Source organism: Phaenicophaeus curvirostris, chromosome 7 (assembly GCF_032191515.1).
Source record: "Phaenicophaeus curvirostris isolate KB17595 chromosome 7, BPBGC_Pcur_1.0, whole genome shotgun sequence".
Lineage (NCBI taxonomy): Eukaryota > Metazoa > Chordata > Aves > Cuculiformes > Cuculidae > Phaenicophaeus > Phaenicophaeus curvirostris.
In genome coordinates this window covers 36,938,030-36,965,717 of record NC_091398.1, presented here as the reverse complement: position 1 = coordinate 36,965,717, position 27,688 = coordinate 36,938,030, and the positions used below count along the sequence as shown (strand labels likewise).

The window sequence follows — 27,688 nt, the reverse complement described above, 5'->3', positions numbered from 1 at the left end:
TGCCCGTCTTGTTTTCAGCTGGTGCTCTAAGTGTATTTAGTTCTTCCACAAAAGTTACTGCTAACCAATCCTAGCTGGATGCAGGGTGAGATGATAACAAATCACCAAACCTACAGTCGTGCTTCTCCTCCCAGACATTAGGAGAGTGGGTTTGAATCACAGTGATTTTCTAGGCTTTGAGGTTTGAAGGTGCATATTTTCTAAGCTTCTCTGAACATCTTCATTTGTGCACGCCAACGTATGTGTATAAGACGAGACTCTGAGTCATAAAGTTCTGATAAGAGAGCTGTTAGGAAAACCGCTTGGAACGGTAGTTTAAAAATTGCCAATTGTGAGTCTTTCCAGACACCAGCAGCAATGTAGAACTCTAAGTGGAATTTATCATGAATAGTGCACCTCCAATGGGGCAAGCAAACTCCAGAAGCCAACTTGCAATCCAACCCTGCTTGCTGCAGGGAAAAATTTAGACGTTCAGCCTCTCTAGCTGGCAGACACTGTAAATGATGCTTGTGAAAAAATGTATCGCTTATTCTAGCCCCTGCCACAGTTCAGAAGTAGATATGTCTGTCTCCCAGGAATAGAACTAACAATTGAATATGAATTTTATTTCTCCAGTATAGTTTTGCCTTGCTACTGGTTTTTTAATTTTCCTCTAGCTTAAAATTTTTCTCATATCCTTCACTGGGTTTGGTTGTGCACATAAAAAAAGTTCAGTTACTGAATTACAGGTTTGATTCTCTAGGATCCTTTATTATTCAATCCCTTTATGTAATTGATTCCAAGTTCTTGGCTGAGTTTCCAGGAAGGCACTGCAAGCCTGAGGTTTCTGCTTGGCAATTTTTTGAGGATTTTATCTGTCAAGTGAAGTTGTATTCATGAAGAGAAGCAATTTCTGAGGTACTACTTCCATGAAGAGGCATGAAATTGGACGTTGGAAAAAGCTATTATAGTTGTCTTTTATGATTTCAAAATGATTTAATTATGTTTTCCCACAGAACTGAGAACTGAGCAAAGTAAAGATGCTAGTTGGTTTTTCTTATTATTTTTTTTTCCCAGTGTTAGGAAAAGGAAGGAAAAAAAAAAAGCAATAATCTCTCTGGAATGTTTTAAAACTCCAACAGCCTTTCCAGATCTATTGCCAAGAGAATAAAGATAGAGGCTAAACTATAAAGATAGAGGCTAAACTAGAGGCTAAACTACCTCTGCATACTGTCATTTCAGAAGAGGACCAAGACATCTTGGAGTGCCACATAAGGTCACCATGGCATTACAGCTGCCAGGTTGAGGCACAGTACAGATTATCAACTGTACTTACTGGACCATTGGACTGGGCACTTAGTATATATTGGTCTATGAATCATAGAATAAACAGGTTGGAAGAGACCCAATGGATGATTGAGTCCAACCATTCCTATCAAACACTAAACCATGCCCCTTAGCACCTCATCCACCCATGCCTTAAACACCTCCAGAGAAGGTGACTCAACCACCTCTCTGGGCAGCCTGTTCCAGTGCCCAATGACCCTTTCTGTGAAAAATTTTTTCCTAATGTCCAGCCTAAACCTCCCCTGGTGGAGCTTGAGGCCATTCCCTCTTGTCCTGTCCCCTGTAACTTGGGAGAAGAGGCCAGCACCCTCCTCTCCACAACCTCCTTTCAGGTAGTTGTAGAGAGCAATGAGGTCTCCCCTCAGCCTCCTCTTCTCCAGGCTAAACATCCCCAGCTCTCTCAACCGTTCCTTATAAGGCCTGAAATTTCTTGCTTTACATAGTCAGATTGCGTGGAGGCTTCTACATGTGACAGCTCCCACACGCCACAGAGCGCTTATGATGATGCCCCGGTGCTATTAAGGCTTGTGTGAAATGCTTTGAATCCTGCTTTGCTCATGTAAGAGTTAGTCTGGCAGCACTGCCATCCCATTTTCTTGCAGTAGGGAGTTAGAAGTGCCAGCTAATACCCATCAGTTCCGTGCATGCACCTTCTCCCAGACCTGACACTGCTAGTAAGAAAGGGAGCGCCTGTAAATACTACCATTTCACAACTGTCTTTGTTCTGTAACAGCCTTATTGATTTTAGCTTTAATAGAGGCTTGATATCTGAAAATATTTTATTTCTGATTCATAATGCAATGAAAGACTAAGCAGCAGTTTACAGTGAAGACAGAACAGAGGTGTAGGACCTGGGAGCAGAATATCTCCTCTTGTTCAGACAGATTTAGTGCATGATAAAATGTGAACTGGACGGGTGTTTGTGGTACCTGATCTCAGAGCTCTTGGCCTCCACTGTTTAAAGGTCTGTCTACACAGAATAACTTGGGAAATTATCAATTCTGAACAGTGGAATTTTTTTGAACTTGTGAAGTATCTTTGCAAAACAACTAAGCTGATTTTTTTTTCTAACCTATGTTACTGACTTGCACAAAGTTTATTTGGTAACAAAACTCAGACACTTCGAAACCAGTACACTGTAGTTAGACAATAGGAAAAGTAGTTCTTAGAATTTATTACTTAATGGATATTTAATCTTCTTTTTTTTTTTCCTGTAAGCGGAGTACCCAGCAGAGCAAGCAAACTAAGTGCCCCAAAGCATAAATGTATAATGCAGTCTTCAAGACACATCATTGTTATCTGTACAGATAATGCTTTTGTAAATTTTGTCCCTGCAAAATAATGTATGATCTAGTCTACTACTCTCTGCCTGCAGCTCACTATAGGTGATCAAAAAGTGGTCAGTGATGGATGAAAGGCTAAAGAAATAACAAGGAGTAGCAGACAATTAACTCTGTGTGATTTGAGGGGAACTGGTAGGCATTTCTGACTATTAGTGGTATTGTTTCTATAATGTGGGCGAAAATGACCCAGTTGAAACCTAAGAAGATTTGTGTGACTCATGGTGACCTTGTATGTGGCTCCCAAGTTGTAAAAAACATCAAAAATTTAACTTTCCTTGAGCTTGCTGAGTGGTTGAAATTTTAATGCCTGTGGAGATGGTGCCAGGTCCAAGCTGAGCAGCCACTAGGAGTAAAAGAGACACTGTTGAGTTCATTAGATACAGGTAGCAGTACCCCCTGCTTCGGGTTCATGAAGCAGGGAGAAAGGTTATTGACATGGTAGGCATCCCGTAATTTCAAAGCAATTTAAACATCAGTTAAAAGCCTTCAGAGTAATATTGTAGTCTTTTTGATGATAAAACTCTGATTAGTGTAAAATGGCAACAGGCATTAGTTTGGCAACAGTAGTGGCAGTCTTGAATCTTCATTGAGGTGATGTTAGAAAGTTTTATTTTAGAACCTTAATAAAAAGCTTTTCCTTTTGTTCTGTGAATCCTTAATAAATAATACTTTAAAACATAAATATTTCCCTTAATCTTACAGGAAACTCTCATCAATTTCTTTCTGGACTAAAAAAGCTGTTAAGATATGTAGTATGACTTTGACACTGAGGTATATTTTAACAAAGGACATTTTTCTTAATTCATATGTTATATGATGATATATAACAACTTCATATTGCTTAATATAGATGGACTTTAACAATTGTTTTTGAGTTAGGAGATCTGTGTAAGGAAGTAAAATGTTCCAGTCATTACAAGAGGCTGTTCTAAGAGAGACATTGAACAGTGATGATGGCATATGGTGAGCTGGCTTCCCACTGCGTAGAGCTGGAAAACACGTATAAAACTACAGTAACAGTTGCAGTTTTTCCACTTAGAGGTCCTTGTTATGCAGTGGCTAGATGAGTTAAATGCATCATATAAAAGTGTGCTTCACTGGTGAACTTACATTAATTATGTAGTGAGTGACTGTTATAACAGACAACTGTGGGGCTTCAGCTATTAATGTTTCCAGAGCAGTATGAGAATCACTTAATCACTTTTAGTTGGAGGTTGTTATACTAAAAAAAAATAAATAAATATGTAATTATTACTTCTGGAATGACTTCTTACAAAGCATTCAGTAAATGTTGAAAGTTGCTAACATGTAAGTATATGTGCATATATGTATATACCTTTAGAAACAAACCTCTCAAAACTATAGATCATTAGTACAAATTGTTACAAAGATTCAACAGTGGTATGTTTGAGTACATAAAAAATCATCAGCAGAATGCGAAATAAGGTTGAGTCTGTAAATATGATAGTGAATAAGGTCATTGAGATACTTGATGGCCAAAGTAAGTGGCATTTAAGAAGCTGAAGTAGAAGATGTTGTTTCATTAGAGAGAAAGATGATGTATTACCTCTTCGAAAATTTATAACTTTACTTTTTCAGCTGGAAGTCTCTGTAACTTAATTTGTTTGACCTCTCACAAGGAGCACTTGTACAGCCCGTTGCAATCTCCAGCCCTTTCAGTTGCTTTCATTTTTAAAAAATAACCAGCGCAAGGGTTATCTGAGTATGCCATATCGGTCCTGTCAGTATGTTATTTCTCCTCTTGCTATGTTTCACATCCAAAGGTTAACTGTACAGAGTCTTACAACAGCATTTGTACGACAGCGTAGAACAGCATCGTGTGGAATGTTACATTTGTGTGCTTGTCCATTATGAAATTTCAATCTCTTTTTCTTTCCTTCATTTGATACATATAGCATGCATTTCCTATTCCCGAGTGTATGACTTTGTTTTTTGTTGAATTAAGATGTGAGAGCTGGCTTTATTTACTGCCTGAGTAGATAGCTGACTAGTGCAAAAGTCTTGAAGGTGATACGCTGTATGCTTTGCCTAGAGAAATGGAGATTTATTGTGCAAGGTTGAACAGCCTCCTGTGTCCTGCCAGCACTGTGCAGCTGTCACTGCTGGAGGGAAGTTAAGGGTTAGAAGAGACTTGGGAGAGGGAAGCATAACAGGGAGCAATCACTCTCTGATCTACCTTCCCACCACCACTTCCCCTGCAGGAGAAAGGAGAGGGAGAAAAAGCTCTTCCCCAGCTCTTCATCCTCACTTTATTCTCTTCCCATTGCCACCTGACTCTGCAGTTGGTATTTAATTGTGCCCCTTCCTTGTGGTACCTTTTCAGATTTTGCAAGGAACAGACAGCCTGTAGAGTCCACTGGAGACCATCTATCTGTTGAACCCTCTGCTGAAAGCAAGGTCGCCTTAACCAAACTGTCCAGCATCATTTCCAGTCAGGTTATGAATATCTCAAGGATGGAGTCTCCACAACCTCTCTGGGCAACCTGTTCCAGTGTTCAACTACCCTCACGGTTAAAAAGTGTTTTCTTGTGCTCAGATAGAAATGCCAGAAATATTTTTTTTTTTTTTTGGTAGAAGAGCATAGTTTTAATATCTCTGGAATGTGAATATTAAAGGACAAGTCTTAGTGAAGGGACAGAACTGTGAGAGGGGACCTGCCTCATAGAGACATATTTAGATATCTGAGCTCCCCTCCAGTGTCTTCCTAACACCTTTTACCACTCCAAAACATTAGTGAACTTTTTTTCCCACCAGCACCTACTCTTCTCCTGCAACCAGGTTACGTTTTTTTTCTCTCCAAGCATTCTGCAGGCACTGGAATGCAATTTACTTCTAAGGCTGAGGAATCATGATCTATCTGTGCAGATGTGTTTTAGATGACTCAGTCCAGCCTACTAAGAATCCTAGGTACTCTGCTTTTGTTGACTGCCAGTCCTCCCTGTAGTTTTTCCATTCTGCTAGTCTTTATCACCATTCACAGACTTTATTGATTACTACTTTCATTTCTGAATAATTAATGAACACATTCCGTATTGACAGGCTTCGTATCTCTTTAGACACACTTAATTTAACGATGATTCTCTGTAACTCAGTGAACCTGCTTCAGTATGCATTCAACACTGTGAAAATACTGAAAACTATAAACTGGTTTATGTAACCTTAAATAAACATGGATATTCTTCTCATATGAACCGCATATATTCTTTTTAAATCTGTATCTTGCATCCAGGTTAATAACCAGATAAATTACTCTCTTCTCTTTAGTCATGAAATCACTTACCTGGTTTAAATTGTCCCAGGTGAACTTCTCTTTAGCTTAATCTTGTGCTCGTGTATGGCAGCCAAAGTATAGATAAAAGAGCAAAAGTTCGAAGTAATGAGCAGTTTCCAATTTCCACTGGTGAAGGTAATGTTTTACTGCGTGCCTACTACCTGCTGATCTCATCTTTTAAAGTGTTTTTGTAATGCTATCATTGAAGAATACCACATAAAACAAATTGTTTTGAAGCTCAGCCAAATATTGTAGGTCAAGATTTAGGGAGGAAGAAATTTCAATGTACATCCTTGAAAAACAGATTTATCTATGAACATGGTAGGGAGATACTGTTGCGTAATATTTTGAAGATGGACATACTGACATCTGTGAAGGAGTGCTGACTGGGGAATGGGTTTGGAAGGTTTGATTTGCTTATTTAAACTTAGTTCTTCCTGCAACATTCCTCTTCTTTGTGACTTCATTATGTTGGAAAAGACAAAAAGAACAAAAGAAAAAAAGAGAAAATCTGTCTTTTTCAAATAATATCTTGTTACTCACAACCAGCTTGAACTTACTCAGCACGACATGCCTGTTTTCACTGAACAGTTATCACAGTGACATGCTTCTGATTTTGAGTGGACCAAAAAGTGTGCTAAACAAGATGTGCAGTTTTCTTGTAATCAAAAACCAGACAAATATAATGTATTTTTAAGATACTTCAGTAAGTTGTTCAGCAATTGATTGCCAACATATAGACAGTGACGTGTAGAGAGATCCAGTTGAGGGCTGAGATACAACAAGTAGAATTTATGAAGTAATCCATGTGCCACCATGCATTGAAGCACTTACCTTGAGCAGACACCTTCCCTGTTTCAAGTAAAACTATCTTCATCACTTGATGTTGCGGACCAAGTTGTCCCAATGTGGAAACACCTACTGATGGGGATGAAGTCTGATATGGTATGGTTAAGACAACTTTTTCTTGTGAACAATAACCAATATGACAAAAGTTGGTACCCTGATTTTATGTGACAGTGTTGTCCTTACAGCCCTTGCTTAGGAGGTGGGACCCATGATTACCTAAGTGGGCCTTCAGCATCAGGGTTATTCACACATTACACCCATCAACCATTCGCCCACAAGATGCGCCAGTTACTACATCTTATGCAATGTAAATGGTTCCTATGTTGAATCAATATTGATATGAAAAAGGGAGTTTAATGGCTTCAGAGACTGCACATTAAAGCATGACTCTTGCCTTATGATTACAGTAAAGACAAAAGGTGGAAATCTGTAATCTGTTAATTAACAGTAATCTGTTAATATGTTTAATCCAGTAGCTATTTTATGGAAATTTCAGGAGCAGCCTAGTACCCAGGACAAAGCACCACTCTCAAACATCATTTCTCTGCTTCTCCTAGAAATCATTTCTCTCTATAACTACCTGAAAGGAGGTTGTAGAGAGGAGGGTGCTGGCCTCTTCTCCCAAGTGGCAGGGGACAGGACAAGAGGGAATGGCCTCAAGCTCCGCCAGGGGGGGTTTAGGCTGGACATTAGGAAAAAATTCTTCACAGAAAGGGTCATTGGGCGCTGGAACAGGCTGTCCAGGGAGGTGGTTGGGTCACCTTCCCTGGAGGTGTTTAAGGCATGGGTGGACGAGGTGCTAAGGGGCATGGTTTAGTGTTTGATAGGAATGGTTGGACTCGATGATCCGGTGGGTCTCTTCCAACCTGGTTATTCTATGATTCTATGAAATATTGCTGTAACACTGTACTCTTAGGAGAAGATTCTGGAGTTTAACCAAATGGCGTTACATAACAGCGATCCAGACTTAGACATCTAAGCTCTATGAAGGAAAAGGATTGCAGTTCTACCCAGGACTTATAATTTGCTTTAACTTGGTATAGGCAAGTTCAGGATTCAGTGTTTCTCAGTTGTCATTCTGGGTGTTTATAACCCTGTCTGTGCTTTATATAGAAATCCTGTACTGCTGAACGGATCTCTTGGGGTAGGCAGCTGGATTCTGGCTTGCAGGCCCTGTTTGTAAATGTCTCAGTCATTAGTGCACCTACCTCTTAGCTGATTTTTCTGCATAGATGGTTTATTTTAGGTACTAGTGAAAAACAACTGACCAGGAGTTGGGAAGCAGCAGTGGCTCAGATGGTTCCCAGATATAGAGGCTGCAGCCTGGTATGGGCCAGCTGTGGGAAACACAAAATAGGTGGAGAGCATCTTCATCTGAGCACTTGTCTAAGGACAAACAGTAATCTTTTTTCTAGCCTAAAGTGTTGGTTCTGTCCCCTTGTTTCGAGTAGAGTGGGGCACATCTGCCATATATTGCATGGTTTTTTTTGAAATCTGAGTCCTGATTCTCTGCTAAACTATGACTGAGGTCACCCATAGCAGGACAATAAGGTTATGAATCTGATCTCTGATTGCCATATCTCTATTGCAGCGGTATATCTACCATAACAGAGTTATGGGCTCAGGAGTGAGACAAAGTTCATTACATTTTTGTCTTTTTTTTCATAGTGTGATACTCAAAACTAATAAAACGGCCAACAAATGTAAGATAAAAACATGCTGCTTTATATCAATGCAGCAATTGAATTCTATCAATCAAGCTACCCTTTTCTGCTGGAGAAGCACTGTAGGGCTTGATATTGCATATATATCATAAACAATAGCAAACAAACAAAAAACTTAGGGTAGATTACATTAAAGAGTCTAATCTGTAAAAGAATTGTACTTCAAAAACTCGGAAAATGAACTGGAAAAGCAAAATAAGTCTTACAGCATATGTGCGATAAGAATAGTCTAGACATCAGTGTATGAATACTGAATCACAAAAACTGTATGAGAAATGCAGTGATAAGATCAAGTAAAATCATGAAACATAAAGCTGCTGAGAAGAATATGAATGTTTAAGAGAAAAAAGAATATGTGTGGAGTACAGTTAGAAGACTAGTTCAGTAACAAGCTCCCCTATGTTTTCCTTTGGGCATGTTCCAGAGTCCAAGAAAAATAAGAGTAATCTTAGCTCCATAATGAAAAATGATGCTTTAGCAAAAAATAGTATATTGCTTGAGAAATATAGTAGTAGAAGACACCTCCTGGGTCACGAATGCTGTTTCTAGTGTTTCAGGGGCCTTTCCATACGCTGTCTGTCATGAATCTATCATGATCCATTTATTTATTTTCTGTCTCTGCTGTTCACATTCAAAGAGGAGTTCCAGAACCTGATTACGGTAATAGATAAGAACCTTCTAATTTTCAGCCAGAATATATTAATGGGCAATTTATACCCATTTGTACTTCTGCCAACAGCCCTTTAGCTTAAATGTCCCTATTTCTGCTGTCAATCCTGTGACATGCTCATAGGCAACCGTCAAAATTCCTCATTGTTTCTATTGCCTGGCACTAATCAACTCAAAAACTTGCCATCCCCGCTCAGGCTCCCCACTCTGCTATTAATCCCTGAGGCCGTTCTCTGATCCTGCTCAAATCTGAGTTTATTCTCCAGATATCCATCAGAGTGGGCATGGCCACAAACAGCTGCATCCTGGAAGAAAAGGACTCATGAGCATCCTTGATATCTACATATTCTCCATGGAAAGTGTTTATCCCAATGCTCTCAGTGTTGCATTTCCCTTTTTCCCAAGCAACATTACACTGGGAGCTCATAGTCATTCTCTGCTGAACTATTTGACAAGTATTTTCTGTTATTTCAGATTGTGAAATCCCAAACTGACAGCAGAAGCTCTGCTACTATTCCCTATACATATTATCTTGCACTTCAAACTAGCAAACTTCAGTTTATTTTATTTACTCCGACTCTGTATTACCAATGATTGTCAATATTCTGTAATTAGTACATTTTAATTTACAGAGTGCTGTAAAGTTGTCTATGCTATCCAGCATATATTGTCCTTACAAAAAGAACCGTACGGGATTTATAAGTTACAGATGTACTTATGAAACATAATTGGGAACCCAGTAGAGCCAAAAGGCCTTATTACCATCCGAGTGGTTCAGACATAATGGCATCTAAATGTATTTTTCTTGGGTGACTGTAGTCCTCTCATCCTCTCAGGAAAGGCCAAGCTAACTGAGATATCTTCATAAATCCCCTCTATTGCTTGACAATCCCCAAGAGCCAAAAAAAGTTTTCAGTGTTAAGAAACCACAAGCTGAACTGCTTCTCTTTTTAATAGAAACAGCCAAAACATCTAAGCTTGAGAAACTGGTGTGAACCTATTGTGAACCTCATGCCAGCTCAGGAGGAACTGCAAAAAGAATAGTCAGATCAATTGGCTAATCCTTTCATTAAAAAGCCATTTGAGAGAAGATAGTTCCTGGTGTCATTTATCTTGGATGGACTATGATAAGCAGTGTATTTCCTTGAACACAGAAGGAATAAATGAAGCTGAGATTTTATTACTGTCAAGTCCTGCGGGAGCAGTTTGTCCAAGAAACTTACAGCTCCTCTGAGTCTTTGTCAAAGTTATATCACTTTAGGGAAGACGAGATGAACAGCATCTTTTCCTGATTGACTACTCTCCTATGAGAGCAGATACTTGGGAGTCAGAGGAATATGAAAGTAAGTCAGGAAGCATAAGATTGGCATGGGTATCTTTGAGAAAGCAGGGTTGCTTTTCTGGTAGACCTGGAGCACAACTTTAGAGAGGTTCATTCATGAGGATGTAAGGAAGAAAAAAGATGTTGTCCTTCGTGTCTCCTGTGGAAGAAGGAGAACACTGAACAAAATGACCTGAATCAGAAATGGATGAATTGTCAGTACTCCCTGGGCTTTGAGAAAATAGATCATCCCAAAGGCACTCATAGCTACTTCTGCTGCCCTGTATTTCTGCAAATCTCACAGCTTGCTCTGCAGCTGCGTGCCTTGAATTGTGGGTGTCCTTGTGAGCTATAAAGCTCTCTCCTGTTGCTTTCCCTCAGTGCAGCTTCTTCCTTTAAATCTTGCAGCAGAAATACTATGCTTTGACAAATTCTGAGGTTTCTGTACCTGTGATAAAAGTGGAAAGTTCAGTGATGCTTATTCTTCACTGCCTACGTACTTTGTAAACTGATTCACATTGAGAAAGTGAGACTGAAATGGGTCCAGGATTTTACACTGATCCAAAAACAAGCTAGGAAGGACAAGAAATGAGGGTATCTGTCTTTATCTCTACAAATTTCCTATCTGGAGCATTACAATTATCGGTGTTGTACTTCATGATTTTTCTTTGCCTCCTCAGCTCTTCCCAAGAAGCCTGTTAAAAATATAACCAAACCATAAATGTGTTTAAGGCATGGGTGGACAAGGTGCTAAGGGCCATGGTTTAGTGTTTGATAGGAATGGTTTGACTCGATGATCCGGTGGGTCTTTTCCAACCTGGTGATTCTATGATTCTATGTCCATCAATACTTCAAACACTTCCAGAGGCAAGCAAACTTCATTTTCTTCCAATGTTTTTCAGGATCGCTTACTGAAAATAAGTAAAAGCTAGTAAAATAGAAAATGCATTTTCAGTTTCAGTGTTTATTTTTCTATTTTTCTATTTATTAAGGACATCTGATGATGCCCTTAATAACATGCCTTAACTTCTGGTCAGTCCTGAAGTAGTCATGCAGTAGGACTACGTGGTCATTGTGAGTCCCTTCCAAGCAAACTAAACTAAACTGATCTAGTCCATTCTAGTCTGTGTTTGCTTATGCTCAACGTTGTTGTATTTTGTGCTTTTCCACTTGTGGATTCCCTTGGCAGGTTTAACAGATCAGCAATAGAGCAAAAATTTTCTGAGGCACAATAGTGTCTGTCACAAAGGCAGTAAGAAAGCTCTTCACTGCAGCTGTGAATGGAGGCAAATTACGGTTGTGATAATCTGATGGATAATTTAGTGGGGAGAAATGTCAGTTTGAAGTCAGAAACATATGGTGGTCAACAGTGTTTCTTAACTAGATTTGTGGGAAAGTCTGGTGGGTTTGAAGAATTCTTGGCTGGCTGCCGTTACCCTCCAGGTAAAAGCAGTTTTAGTGTAAAGCTTGAGGCAAGTGTTAGCTGGCTAAAATGAAAGAAGATGTTTTTCTCAGTGGTCTAGTTGTAACTGTCTGAAACCATTATTGACAGTGGACTATGAAACATGTCCTTGGAGAAAACAAATGTGAAATGAATTCAATAATTGATCAATAGGATCAGAGAGTATTCATAATGAAGTGAGTATAGTAGTTCTGCATGAGAGATGGAAGTGTAAGTAGAATACCTCCTCAGAGAAGCCCTTTCTAAAAGTGTAGCAGAAGGGATGAGGACACCAATGAAGCTGTGAGAGACAGTGTGAAAAATAGAAAAAAGTGTGGAAAGAATGAGACTTAAGGTGTGTAACAAGAAATATTTTTGGCAGAAAGTGTCTATCCACAGCAATTCAGTTATTCTTACTGTAATGAAAAATGTTTTGATGTTAAAAGGCACCCCTGTGATACTGCAATGATTTACAATCAAAGAAATACAACAATTTTTAAGAAAAATATGAGCAGATGAACAGTTTTTATTAATTTTTCCTTGATGTATCTCAATTGACAATTTATTGTTGCTGTTCACCAGCAGCCTGGCTGTATGCAGGTTCCACTGTTCTGGTTTAAACTGTTGGCTGGCTGCATCCATTACACAAAGAGTGCAAACAAGCCAAGTCCCGTTTGTGAGTCAGATAGTTATTATCCAGTAAAAGCTCCTGGCTGTATAGCATTAGACAAATATTTGAGGAAGGAAATTATGGGTTGTAAAGGATGGTCGATCCATGCTTACTTAGAAAATGAAATGTATATGTCGATTTTGTTCAGCCAGAAATATTAAATAAACAGATGCCACCTAATCATCCTTGATTCCAGCTCCACACCTCAGCATGCTGCTCTGTTTTAGGTTGCTTTAAGGGAAATTTCCTAGTTTGAGTTCTTGGGAAATTGTAATAGATTTAAGAACTGGACTAGGGACAAGAAACCAACAAATCGAGCTATGGCCAATAAATTTATTATCTTTCTATTCACAAGGGCAGAAAAGACAGAGAAATAACCCACAAATCACTTGGAAAATGAGCAGATGTAGACAATGGATGGTTTATCAGCCTCTAGTCAGTCTGTACATTGTATGAATTACAGGATTCTAGGGAATGCCCTGACCCCACCTGGAGTCCTGTGCCCAGTTGTGGAATCTTCAGCATAAGAAGGACATGGAACTGTTGGAACGGGCCCAGAGCAGGGTAACAAAGATGACGTGAGAGCTGGAGCACCTCTGCTGTAAGGACAGGCTGAGAGAGTTGGGGTTGCTCACCCTGGAGAAGAGAAGGTTCCAGGGAGACCTTTAAAACAGCCTCCTAGTACTGAAAAGGCTACAGGAAAGCTGGAAGGGACTTTTTACAAGGTCGTGTAGTGACAAGATGAGGGGGAATGGCTTTAAACTGGAAGGGAGATTTAGATTAGATATTAGGAAGGAATTCTTCACAATGAGAGTGGTGAGATGCTGAAACAGGTTGCCCAGGGAAGCTGTGGCTGCCCCATCCCTGGAGATGTTCAAGGCCAGGTTGGATGGGGCCGTGGGCAGCCTAGGCTGGTGGGAGGGGCAGGGAGGTGGAATTAGATGATTTTTAAGGACCCTTCTAACCCAAACCACTCTACAATTCCATGATTCTATGATAATAGTATGATACCTCTTTGAATTTAGAACAGTTACATTATAGTAAGTAATAACTTTGGGTGCCAGCCATACTGACCTTTCTCCCAGAATTTCAGCTTTATTTTGACACTGGCAGATGTTCCAGAATTGAAGCCCCAGGGCTCAGATGCTGATGCAGGCTTTTTTTCATATTCATTTTCATTCTGCTCCCAAGTAGAACTCGATGAATAATGATCAGACAGATTAAAACTGCCCAAATATTAAAACGCGTATTTCTCCTTTTCATTAGAACATACATGGTTAATATCGGCCAACCCTGTAACAGAATCTTTCTCTGTCCATTTGCAGATTATTTTCTGATCCATCTGCATATATGTACTTGAAAACATCTTCAGATCAACTCTTTAAGCCATTTTCCTCAAGCCTTTTTTTTAATTTTTTTTTTAATTTATTTTCCTGGAGGACAACATGTTGTTGCTTATTAAAATACTATTTTTTTTTATCAGTAAAACTATCTGTAGACGTCATACATCTTGGGGCTGAGAAGTGTTTGAGTTTTATTAGTTTGTTTTTAATCTGCTTCATGCTGGAAATCATTACAGTGTATATTTCTACTATATTTCCTCTGGTTGTTAGCATTGTGCCTTGTGCTGATGGTATGTATTTAAGCAATAGATCCTATGAAGGACTTCAGCAGTAATGGCATATGTAATGTCCACTGTTTATCCAACGTTATGTGTCCAACATAAAATTATTGAGCCAAAATGTATTCCCATTGATTGCAGTGAAGCTTATGTGTATATCAGTAAATCAAAACAAGCTTTAAAAAGATAGAAAATCAATTGATATGAGGAATAGAAAAGACATAGATGTTGCTTTCTCATAACCTTGGCAGTTTTTTATACCTATAATCTAACTCTTTGAGCTGGGGTATTTTTTTTTTCCCCTATTTGTTACTTTGAGTGAAAATGAGGAATGTGCAAAAAATGGATGTCTGAACAGAGCAACAGTACACCTTGATAATAAACTTGTGAGCAACTTTTGATGGAAATAAAATGCTGACTTCTATTTACTAACTGCTTGAAATACAGGTTCCAAAGTGTTGCAGTTTAGGCTCAGCCTGGGCAATTTTGACAGCTAAAACTGAAAAGTTAGGCTCCCAATTCCCTTCCTCCCCTCCACCCCTGGGAAAATGGGAAAGGAAAACGAGAGAAAAAGACTCACAGGTTGGAAACTAAATCTACAGTTTTAATGGAATAATAATAAAGTAATAAAATATATATATATATATGAAGTTACACCTCCATCCCACCCCTCAATGACTGTGTGACACCACAAACGCTTCAGAGCAGACACAGGGGAAAGGGTCTGAAGCTAGGAGGGAGCTGGGCTCAGGAACTGGATTCAGGAATGCACAATTCCAGGATCGGGGCAAACAGACAGACGAGGTCCTCACTGGATGCTGGTCATTGAGGAAGAGGAGCAAGACCCTCATGATCTCTCAGAATATGGTATATATGGGACAGAGTACTCTGTTAGTCAGTTTGGAGTCACCTGTCCTGTCTGCTCCTCTCTTCAGGTGCCACTTTTTTCACCTCTTTGACTTATGGCATTCCACCAACTCGAGGAATGGCCTTGGTGACTATAGGGATAGGTATAAGCATTGTCCTTTCTGCATAACAGTGCCCCATGTTACCATTCCTAGAGAGAAACACTGTCTGAAAAACATGCAGTTATCTTTCAGAAAATGAAGGTACTTAGATGAGACTTAGCTGAAGTCAGAAACGTGTTCTGCTTTAGCTCAAACCACAACACCAAGTGTTTTGCAAGGTATTATGTGCCCTGAGTATGTTTCCAAAACCAGCTCATGAAAACAGTGGTGATGTTTCTTCCAGAGACGTGTGTTTATAGACATGTAAAAATTACTGAAGTTTGCAATTTAGGAGTATTAAAGACATTTAGTAATTTTGCTGTAATTAATATTATTTACAGAATTGCTACCGAAATGCCAGCAGTTGAATTGCCAGTACAAATGTGCCATTACCAGGAACGGCACCAGGTGTTACTGTGGAGATGGATATGAAACAAAGACTGATGGAAGAAGCTGCACAGGTAAACAAGAAATACGCTGCACCATTAACACCCAGGTGGTGGGCTTGTAGGGTCAGACGAGGGCAAAAATGTCCCCTCCAAAACCAGAGTCATGGCTTTCCTGCTGACTCTTTGGTCCTTCCATGCCTGCGCTGCAGCATTAACCATTTGTAAGTTACTGGGAGGAAAGCATCCTTGGCTGGACCAGAGGAGGTGGGGATTGTTTCCCCCTGCTCAGATAAGCTCATTTCTGGCAGCTGCTGTCCCTGCTGTACAGGGAACCCTGTAAAAGTTGTAGTGTTTTGCCTCATGGCTATAAAGTCACACCTAGATTAGAATTTGAAAAATGAACACTCCCAGATCGTACAACTTAGCTGGCAATGTTATTTCAGTGTAATTAATTGTAGAGTGAAATTTGTGTTCTCTTCCATTTTATAAATATATGACTTTTAATTCACTATCCAGATATTTGTTTCCTGGTTTATTTTTTCTCTTTTTATAAGCAGACAAGAGTTCTGTTGCCTCATGTATTTGCTTACTACCAATCATTCCCCTCTCCAAGTAATTGTACTAAGCCAGATTCTTCATAAACTTAATTTATTATAAGTTCTTTTGCTCTGTTTGTCATGCTTTGTGATTGAAAATATACCTGAGGAAATAATCTCAACAGCAGTATTTTAAAATGTCAATTTATTACTTAAACCCTCAACCACTGTTAAATAGCATATCTGTATTTTATGGTATTATGCCTATATACCCTTGTTGAGAAAATTGTTCTTTATATTTATTAGAGAAATATATAGTTTTTGGTGTATTGCGTGATAGTTTAATGTAGAAGTTGTGACAGTTCATTTAAGGAACTATAAGACATTGCCAACATAAATAGGCTGGGAAGGATATTCATTTATTTCTTGTCTTAAAATATTGCTTCGGCCATCGACCTTGATAACTAGTGGTCTCTAGCACTAACAAGAACTCAAATGTCTCTGTAACATGACGTAGACATTGGATACAACTTGAACAAATAAACGTTTAGTCTTTCAATAATAATAGCTATTAAACTTGAAAATTTCTGACCTTCTGTTTAGTTACTGGAGTAATTTTAACAGACAACATCTCTGATAAAGTCATGACTTAAGACGGGAGAAAACATAAAGCACCAGACCATAACGTCATAATGGCTTAAACTCTTCTCTTAGAATTCTGATGAATTCCTATTTATTTTCTAATTCTTAAACAAGATCTCATTAATGTCCCTTTAGATTTGAATGAATGTAATATGTACGGAAGCTGTAGCCAGATGTGTATAAATGCAGATGGATCGTACACTTGCAGCTGTGTGGAGGGTTACGTACTTCAGCCTGATAACAAATCCTGCAAGGCCAAAATTGGTAAGTTTCAACATCTTTTTGCCTAATGAAAATATTTCATAGTTTGATCCTACCTAGAGGATACATATGAAAAGGCAGACAGAGACAAACAGAAAAGATGGACTATCCATCCCTCTGCTGCAAAGAGCCACACAACAGCCCTAGAAATGGTTTTCACATATTACGACAATACTCCAAGGGAGATGTTAGATGTTATTATATGGTTATTATTAATTAAAGTGAAATACTCAATTCAGCCAAGATTAGAACAGTTCCCAGTTTCCCTGTTCATAAATAAATCAATGATTTCCCTCACACAAACAAAATAGACTGTTTACTCTCGGAAGACAATGGAGATAGTGAGAAGGCAGAGGAAATGATTGTGAGGTAATTATACCCTTAGGATAAAAGAAGACATGAGATTACTTTGTCCTTGCAATATCCCAAGAGGTGAATTTCATGATATACATATTCACACTAGGCTTTTTGTTGCTTAGTGAATGTTTTCATTAGTAATAGTAAATTGGGTATTTGAGGAAATTAGTGAATTATGTTTAATGAAGCAATATTGTACATAGTATTTTCTTACTCAGCATGAATTAATTTTTTATTACTCCCCCCAAGAGTTCCTTAAGGATTTAGTCAACATCCAAAATGATTCAACACCCAAGTGTAAAGCCGTGTTTATTATTTTTTTTGTGCAACTTCTTTTTTGTAGTTATATAGCCTTCAGAAATTGAGAAAGTGTGGGGTTTTTTTTGAGGCTTCCTCATTTAAAGAACATCTCTGAATATGTTCTGACTTGAGCACCAGAGCTACAGAGTTTTTTACTGCTTCTACGAGGTTTTGTATTGATCCACAAACATAGCTAAGCAATCTTTAAAAAATCCAGAGGAAAATATTGTGAGATAAGAGAGTCCATACAAAGCAGAAATATTTAATATTCTTCTTCCTCCACTACATGAAAATCGATAACACAATTCTGTATCAGGAAATCCTCGTGGTGCCAGTACTGGGCTTGAGTTGAGCCTTTGAGTTTCCCTTCTTAGATCCCCCAGACTGTGTAACAACTGAGTGATGCAGTGAGCTGTCAGTGTCTTGGCAGTGTTGACTAAATGAATCGGATTAACAGAGAAGAACTACTCCTCCGTTTTTCTTACTACTTTGTCATGTTTATTTTACAGTAGTTTTCATCTTTTCTGTTATTTTCAGAAGGGATTCACTAGTCATTAATCAGAGTGATCACTGCAGGACTGTACTACTAATAATAAAGATCATGTTGCTGCAAAGAAATGAATGTTGCTTTTGTTGTGTTTGTGTATAAACACAACTCTTCCTATAATTAAAGCTGGATTGAATTATCTGTATGATAAATACTTGTGCTGAATTCTTCATAAGGGACAAAAGTCAAAAGGATGCCTGATACGGTAATGAAGGTGCTTTTATCACAGAGCTCTGCAAGAGCTGAAAGACTTATAATAGCTTGGGTTGCTTCACTGGGTCCTGCTTAGAGTGTGGAAAATAGTGAAGTTTCCGTGTACCATCCAGTCGTGTTCCTAGACCCTTATCATTATGCTCATGGCTCACTGATCACACACACTGCTTTTTATGAGTTTCTGCCTTGTAGGATAAAGTTCGAGCAGGGACAAAATCAAGGTGTGGTCCTGTACAAATAGACTGGTGAAATGTCTCTTAAATGTGTAATGGATCACAATTCAGAAATGAGTCCAGCTCCTCTTGTTGTGCACGGGGAGAGGTACTTCCCTGGTACATATGGCCGTGATTATTACTTTCAAGACATAGGAAGTAATCCAACTAATTACTCAATGATGGGAAATCTGCAGCTGGAATAGGACATCCAATGAGGGGTAACCACGCAAGGCAGCTATGGATCAGTGGAACAGAATACAGGAAAAAAAGGTGCCTAAGGGGAAAGAAAAAAAAAAGGAACGCTTAGAAAAAAGAATTAAAAATTCAACATTTCTTTTTCCTTAAAAAGCCTAAAGATGGGATAAGGACACCAACAAAGTATTGGAGAAAGCAGATGATCTTCTTGGTTTATATTTGACAAAACTAGTAGTCAAATAGATAAAGAAAATGAGCTCAGGAATATTCTGCTCTGTGTGTAAAAGCTATGAAAGGTAAGAGGCAGCAGTGGGAATGTTAGTTAGGTTAGCCATTATGCAACTCTTTCCATGTTACCAGCAGCAGATCTGCTAAGAATACGATTTGCTGTACAGATTGAGATCCCAGGCAACACCCAGCTATCCTCCCTTTGCCACATTTTAGTTGCCTCTGTAAATTTAGTAGGAGGTTCATGAATATTTACAAGTAGAGAAGCAGGGTATGTGGTAGAGGCGCCACTTATGGAAGAAACCGAGCAGGTGACTCGTGTTTGTGAGGAGCTCTACCCTGGCCCAGGAACGGGTGCAGTGGCCACGGGAAATCACCAGCAGCTCTTACACAGCCTCAGAGCCCTTCCCTGTAAAACCATCCTTCTGCATGTGTTACGGTACAATTAGTACTGAAGTTCAGAGAAGCTACTTTTTTCCTACCCTTGGGGCAGCCACATGCTTGGCTGAGAAGGTGGGAAGGTTTATCCCTCATTAAATTCTTCTTTTTCTTCCTCAGTTCATTTAAATAACTTTGGAACCAGAAACTTTTAGCAGCACAGTGTCTTTTGAAAGGATGTTAAAGCAAGTATCAAAACACCTGAGGGCACACGGTGTATATTTTCAGACTTTATAACCACACTTCCTTTTATGAATAAAGTAGCAGTTAATGACTTCTTTGGAGGTGAAAATGAAACAAAATATAGCTCTGCTAACAGAGTTTTAGAACTGCTTTGTTTACCAAGGATGTGTGCCTACTTTGTGCATTTGATGAAAAGAATATTTAAGGAAATGAAATTACAGAATTGAAAATATTCAGCTGAGTGGAAAAAAAAAATTCATATTTCTTCCAAATATTCCTGGAATCTGCATATAGTGAGAAATGCTGTGTGATTAGGAACATTTGTCATATAGATAAAGCAGGATGAGCTAATAAGGATTAAAGCAAAAAGCTTTTTATGATATTTAGAAAGCATTCATCATTCTTACATTGTTTTAACAACACAGTTTCCTTGTAAAGCCTCACAGAGGTAAGTTTTGAGGTTTCAAAAGTAAAGTAGCCTGTTTGCGGGGCGTATTGTGGATAAATACTGAAAATCAATTTAAAAATAAAATTGGACTGCATTTTATTTGACATTACTAAATATTTTTCAGAATTTTGAAATACATGCATTGCTAAAACTAAATTCTAGTTTTATCCTCTTCATTTTAGTTTGAAAAAAAAAACCAAACCAAAAAAAAAAAAATCCCCAAAAAAACCCTGTCATTTCTGAGGCTTTTCATATGGAGGAGAAGTAGGAATGTTTGCAGAGCAAAATGCCTTAGTTTCTGATTTGTTGTGACATCATTTATTGATCTGTATTTTAGACAAGATCAGGGTGGGGGAAAATGTAAGTCTTTAATCTTTTCCACTTTAAACATAATTTAAAAGAAGATGCCTTCATTTTAGTCAAGAGGAATGAATCATAAAACTTTTCTGGATTAGAGAGCTATTCACCTCTTATCTCTCTTATAAAATGGAGGAGGAAAAAAGAAAAAAAAAAGAAAACGAAGAAAACTTTGAAAAAGTAACACACATGAAGTCCATTTATTTGAAAAGCTGCTGTCAGCTCCCTGTAACTCATCCTGAATCTGTCTGCTATACTTTTAACCTTTGTAGGTTCTTGAATTTTTGAGAAACAGACAGTTTTTGCAAGAGAGAAGACATGATTATTTTTAATATTCTTGTTTTTCATCTGCATCTGCATTACAATAAGATACTTCAAATAGTTTTTGAGTATTTTTATAGGAACTTCTAATATTTTTTATGTAGTTTTAGCATTAGAAGAATTTGTTTTCTTTGTTAAATGAGTAATTGTGAAACCAGGCTTTATCTAAGCCACACTGAAATAAGCAGGTTACCTACCCTACTGTGAAAAAACACGATTAACTGATTCAATCTATTGAATCATTCCATGTATGACCTGCTTGAAAAATATAATTTCAAGCTCAGGAATCTAGTTTCTGGATAAGTTCTGCCCGAAAGCAGGTGTATTTTTAATGTTTAACAGTGCCTGCTGAGCAAAACCTCTTAGCAGTGCCATGAGTCCTTATGATTCCTTTTTCTGCAGCCAGGTTTGATTACAACTCTTGCTCAGGAGGTTTGACACTACTCTTTTTCAGAATTCCCTTATGCCTTAGACATTAGTGCTAAAATACAACCTTTCTCCAGAGTTTAGTGAGGTATTAAATCCTCATTACAGTTTTTAATGGGTCAGTTCAGAACAGGGCAAGGAACAATATGGTTATCTATTGCAACCTGGTACAAATGAACAATCATGCTGCCTTTGTAACTGCAAAACAGCTCCTGTGTAGCTACCTCCTCTTGATGGCTTTATAGGTTGCAGAGAGTGGAAATATCTTACTTAAAACAAAATATAAGAGAAAAAATAATAAAAAAGGATTTTTTCATGCTGCTGCTGTTTGGGAAAGGAGTGATTGAATCCAGGATTAGGCAGTAGATGCATTTTGGGGGAAGCGAGAAGCTGAGCACAGAGCTGTTAGATGAAAACAAATCCCCAACTTAGCAGGATGCTGATGCAAGCACAGCTTTTGTACAGCTTGGAAACCGTCAGGGATGAGTGGGTGACAGAGGCAGAAGCTTTTATGTCTGGCTCTTTTCTTCTGACGAGTAGCAGAAGTTTATCGGAAAGGTGGGAAAGAGATTCACGTACACCAGCCACCTGTGGACTGCAAATGGACCTACCTGGCAGATTTTCAACTAACCTGATCACTAAGAACCCAACTGCTTTCTCTTTTGGAAAAAGCAAGACTAGGGAGCGTTACTTGTGTCTTACACCACAAGAACTTGTATCATGAATAAGTCCCTTTAGTTGTTAAATATCTTCTGAAATGTAAAGAAATATTCTTATGTATAGATATAACTGATTTGTTGGTGGAAGTGAGTTTGAGGCACACGAGGGCACTCAGTAAGTTCAGAAAGTGATGTTTAAGAAATGTGGTTTTGCAGATGTTGGTGTGGCATTTCCTGGAGAGGGAAAATGTATGTTACAAAGCAGAATGCACATTATGGAATGAGAAACAATGGGAACAGAGTAAATGCAATCCATTTTAGAAAGAGTACATGCTGATCCATTATAGCAAAGAACATTTTTACACAACAACAAAAAGAAAAGTCAGCAAAAGAGATGTTGAAATAAAAGCCATTAGTTCAAAGAACAGAAACTAACATTTACTTCTGTATTTGTGTGAGACCACTGAGAACTGTTTTCACTGAAGCACCTTATTCTCTTTAATCAGACTTGCTGATGAAGTATTATTTGTCAAACCCCTTTGTTTATGCATTTTTTCCAGTAAGACAGCTAGAATTGCTTAGTAAAATTTTGAGAACTTTATTGAATGTTGATTGAAAGTAATTCATTTCAATATAGCATTTAAATATTGATTTATTCCTTTGAATACAAAAAAACCTTGGGGTGAGAGCTCTTGACTTGGCAACAGAAATTTTTCACATACGCTTGGAGTGTGACTTTCTAAGTTTTAAAAATACAGCATCCAAAAGTTTGCTCACTTGCCAACATTATTTAATTTATCAAATGAATGGGACAAATAGACATATTATAGTGATGTTGACCGTGTTGTAAAGGATAACTTTCCGTTAAGTGATTCACGTGAACAAGCCTCATTGAAAAATTAGACATCACCGTTATTCCAGTTAACATGAAGTAATTTTTAGGGCCATCATGTATTCTTCTCTCATGGAATGTTCTCATAAGGTCCTGCATCGGTTTAGTCTTTGTTGGAGAGGGACCCTGAATGCAGAACTTTGTCTAGTAGGAAGGGCACTTTTTGGAAAGCACTTTCCCTGTCTTAAAAACCTACATCTGTGTGATTGTTTTTCTTCTCAGTCAATTCACACAATATATATGTCAATAGCAGTTCCATATTATAAATTGAGTAACATGAGGTTACCTTACTGTTTTTAATGAAGGAGTTCTTCCCAGGAAAAAAAATGAAACCGCTGGCATGTGGTTGTGATATAGATGTCTCCATAATGATTATGGATTAACTGAGCTCTTATTCCACTTCAGAGGACTAGTCTAGATCTATAACAAGATGCTACTCAGTTTCAACACTAGAGCCATGTAGAACAGTCTCCTCATCCTATGGAGACTAATATTCATTTGCAGGTGACAAAGTCAGATGTATAATTTCAACCCAGCCCTGAGTGTTTGAGACAATAATGCGATTAGTTAGACCTAAAGCAACAACAGCTGCTTTTGTGCCCAGCAGCACTCATCATAATGCTAAAAATATTTCGTCTCAATGAGAATTGTTTGTTCTCCTGCATGGATCACTTTACATTTTAGAGGTTTAACTTGACTGGAACATTTTGTATTTTAAGATCCATGTTCTTCTCCATCTGGGTATTGTTGTTTCCTTTCTTATTCAAACATTGCTCAAGGATTTTTATAATTTCTAGCAGGATTTCTAGGCCAAGTGATTCAGGTGAATGCAGCGATACTTTAAGTTGCATTAGATACCTTACTTGCTTCATATTTTTTGTTTGTTGGTTTGTTGTCACATTAATAGTAACCCAGTGGAAACCAAACATTTCCTGTTCCCTTTTTGTTGTCACAACACTCCATTGCATGATGCTTTCTCTTTTATAGTGCATCATGTTAAGCCCATCATAACTATAATGCAGCCACCTTTTGCTGCATTCTTTTTTTGTTACGTTGAATTTTATGGTTTTCATCAGCAGCCATTCATCAGCAGCCAGTCCTCATGTTTTGTCTCATTTCACAAACTCTTATATAGATATTATTTCAGGTGTACTTATAAGTTCTTCAAGTTTTCCTGGCCTCCATTCTTTTAGAAATTCCAGTAATCTGGATAGAAATAATTTGCATAACTTATATTTTATTTTACAACTTAGTCATGAAAAATGTTGTAATAATTACACTTGGAATTAAACAGAAGCTGTGAGGGTAGGGTAATTAATTTTCTTTAATTATATGAACCATTAGAACAGCAGGATAAAATAGACTAGTAATTTGGAATATATGATAGTTATGAAAATAGAAACAAAATTAATTTATTGAAACTCTTAAAACATACAGGTAAGGCATTAAAACCTATGGTAAAACTGAAAAGTAAATATGGTATACACAGTCTGTTAACCTTTTAAACTCTCTTTACTTGTTTTTTAGAGCCTGCTGATAGACCTCCTCTTCTTCTGATTGCAAGCTCTGAAACAATTGAGGTGTTATATCTTAATGGAAGCGAAGTATTTGCCCGAACCCCTGTAAAAGGATCTGCAATTTTGACTCTAGACTATAACTACAAAGAGGACACAATTTGTTGGATTGAATCAAGAGACGTTTCAAGTCAGCTGAAGTGTACCAAGATAACAAAAGCTGGGAAGTTAACAGATGAGTGGATAGTAAACATTCCTCAGTATCTTCACAGTAAGTATTTGACAGTGTTTTAGCAAAACAGTAGTGCCTGGCTTGGCAAACTCTTGGAGGAGCCTTCAGGCATACTTTGGGCATTGCTGTTGAAATAGCCTTAAGGCATTAAATATTGCAGCTCCTACTGAAGCACTTTTATGTTTCTCAATCCTATATATATTCTGCATGAGTGGCAATATTCATATCTATGCGAAGTTTTTAAAGATGTGCATTTTTATAGACTAACTATAAAGTGTGGGAATTTCAGAAACCGCAGTGCAACAGAAAAAGGAATGTAAAACACTTCCTTTTCTTCAGCAAAGTAAAGCTTGAAAATGATGCTTCGCAACTGGGACAATATTAACAATGAATTAGAGACACATGCTTATCACATTTACTCTCAACTACTCTATTATAGATATGTTAGTTCTTGAAAATAACAAAACTTTTCCTAACTTCCTGGAAATAAATTGTTGCACTTTATTACAATTAAGAAAAAGAAAATTAAAAATACCTAAACTCATCATACTGAATTAGTCTTTGGCATTCCTGCAATATTTCTCAATAACTTTTCTATTTGTGATACGCTGTTATCTTCGGAAGGAAGTGTTCACCCACTTACACATTATCCTGTGAACAGACTGCAAAATAACGTGCAGCTAAAAAAAAAGGTACAGATTTCTTTAGCTTTCACAGAAAAGTTGTCCACAGATCAACTCATAAACTACAGCACTGAGGCGAGCAATGGTGGTGTTAGTAATGGGTTTTCAAAAAGTCAGAACTGGAACCTCCACTGTTTTGTATTGGATCTAGGATTTTGAAATGTCCTTTAAAGTAGAGATGGGCATCAAACAATAGCTCTAAACAGATCACAAACTATCTGAACATCCACTTCAGAAATATTCAAATCACAAATTTGATTATAATACTGAGAGGTGCCCGCCAAAGTGATAAATTCTTCATAGAGATTTAGCTTTAGACTGTCAACATAGCTGCTGTAAGATGTGATCATTTTACCTATTTTCCTAATTATACATTTACTGAAATAGAAAATAAATTTAAAATTTTAATGGGGTTTTTTTGGTCTTTTTATTTTATTGAGAATTTTTGATGTAGTATTTTAGAGGGTTTTTCATACTTTAGGTATCTGAGAGCCCTAAAAATCCTGGTGTTAATATTTGATTGTGCTTTTTTAATTCACTGTTATTGATATTTTATTTTGTTTTCCTTTTTGTAAGTAATCAAATTAACTACAGTCATTAGCAAAATTTATTTTGTATTGAACTGTGCATGTGTCTGTTCTGTCACTTGTCTTCATCATCAGAGTTGACCTTAGCACTGTGTTTTATGGTTCTCCACCAGTTCTCTCCTGTGTTCCTAAACCCTCTGTTCTCTGCATGTGAAGATGATTGCTAATCTCTGTGGTGTTTGGATCTGCATTAGTGCATCTGTTTGCAAAATTAAGGCTATGTGATGGGTTTGAAATGAATACAGTGCCTGGAATTAATGAGGTAATCATTTTTCATAGTGCTAGAACACATCAGCCTGTGGTCTCCAATATTTTCACTGTAATCATTCAATCTTGTTCAAATGAAGACTAGAAATTTCCGTGGACATGATTTGACTGCAGAGACTTGTTCCAACTTCTTGTTTAATTTTGATTTGGGAAATAGGGGTTGGAGACTTAAAGAAACATTTCTTGTAGTTGGTTTTGGAGCTCTGACTGACAACATCTAGCAGATTTTAGCTGGTTGGCTGGCCGAGCCGGGGGAGTCGTGGTGAACAGAGTTAAATTCAGCTGGTGACTGGTCACAAGCGGTCTTCTCCAAGGCTCACTGTTGGGGCCAGCTCAGTTTAATATCTTTATCAATTACCTGGATGAGGGGATTGAGTGTTTCCTCAGTCAGTTTGTAGATAACAAAGGAGTGTTGATCCTCTTGATGGTAGGAAGGCTCTGCAGAGGGGTCTAGACAGGCTTGATTGGTGGGCTGAGATCAGTTATTTGAAGTTTAACCAGGCCAAGTGTCTGGTCCTGTACAGGCCTGGAAAGGATTGGCTGGAAAGATGCCCAGCAGAAAAAGACCTGGGGGTGTTGGTTGACAGAGGCTTAAAATGAGTCAGCAGTGTGCCCAAGTGGCTAAGAAGGCCAACAGCATCTTGGCTTGTATCAGGAATAGTGAGGCCAGCAGGTGTAGAGAAATAATCATCCCCCTGTATTTGCACTGGTGAGGCCGCATCTCAAATACTATGCTCAGTTTTAGCCCCCTCAGTACAAGGACATCAAATTGCTGGAGCACGTCCAGAGGAGGGCAATGAAGCTGGTGAAGGGTATGAAGCACAAGTCTTATGTGGAGAAGCAGGGGGAGCTGGGATTGTTTAGTCTGGAGAAGAGAAGGCTGAGGGGAGACCTTATTGTTCTCTATAACTACCTTAAAGGAGGTTGTAGCAAGGTGGGGGCTGGTCTCTTCTCCCAAGGAACAAGTGATAGGATGATAACAAATGGGCTCAGGTTGCATCAGGGAAGTTTTAGATTGGATAATAGGAAAAAAAATATATATTTACTGAAAGAGTGGTGAAGCACTGGAAGAGGCTGACCAGGGAAGTAGTAGAGATACTGTCCTTGGAGGTGTTCAGAAAATACATAGATGTGCCACTTCAGTATTTGGTTAAGTAGGCACGGTGGTGTTGGGATGATGATTGGACTTGATGATCTTAGAGGTCTTTTCCAACTTTAATGATTCTGTAATTCAAGGTCTAACACATGAGACAGCATAGGCAACATGCTGCTCCTTGTGGGAATAATAACTTCCAAAGTTTCAATCTGAACTCATCTGTTGCAGATTTGTTGGTTGTTCTTTTTTTTTCCTTGAATACTCAATGCAGAAATTATCCACCTGATTAATATCCTCTCTTCCAGACATATATCTGGAATTAGGCCTGCAGGGATGTGGCAGGAGTCTGGTGTTGCTGTATCTATTATATGTATCAGCAAACATGTATAGTTAATTTTGTTAGTACTGCAAAATTGAGTTTTAATTTTAAATTCTCCCT

At 38.1% G+C, this 27,688-nt stretch overlaps 1 protein-coding gene across 1 annotated transcript in view; it reads left to right on the top strand.

The window, feature by feature from the left end:
• LRP1B (LDL receptor related protein 1B) overlaps positions 1-27,688 on the top strand; it is a 699,724-nt gene that overhangs the window by 349,736 nt on the left and 322,300 nt on the right. The window contains exons 4-6 of the mRNA XM_069861579.1: positions 15,605-15,724; positions 16,966-17,094; positions 24,398-24,655. Coding sequence (XP_069717680.1) covers positions 15,605-15,724; positions 16,966-17,094; positions 24,398-24,655 — 507 coding nt within the window. The remainder of the gene's footprint in view (positions 1-15,604; positions 15,725-16,965; positions 17,095-24,397; positions 24,656-27,688) is intronic.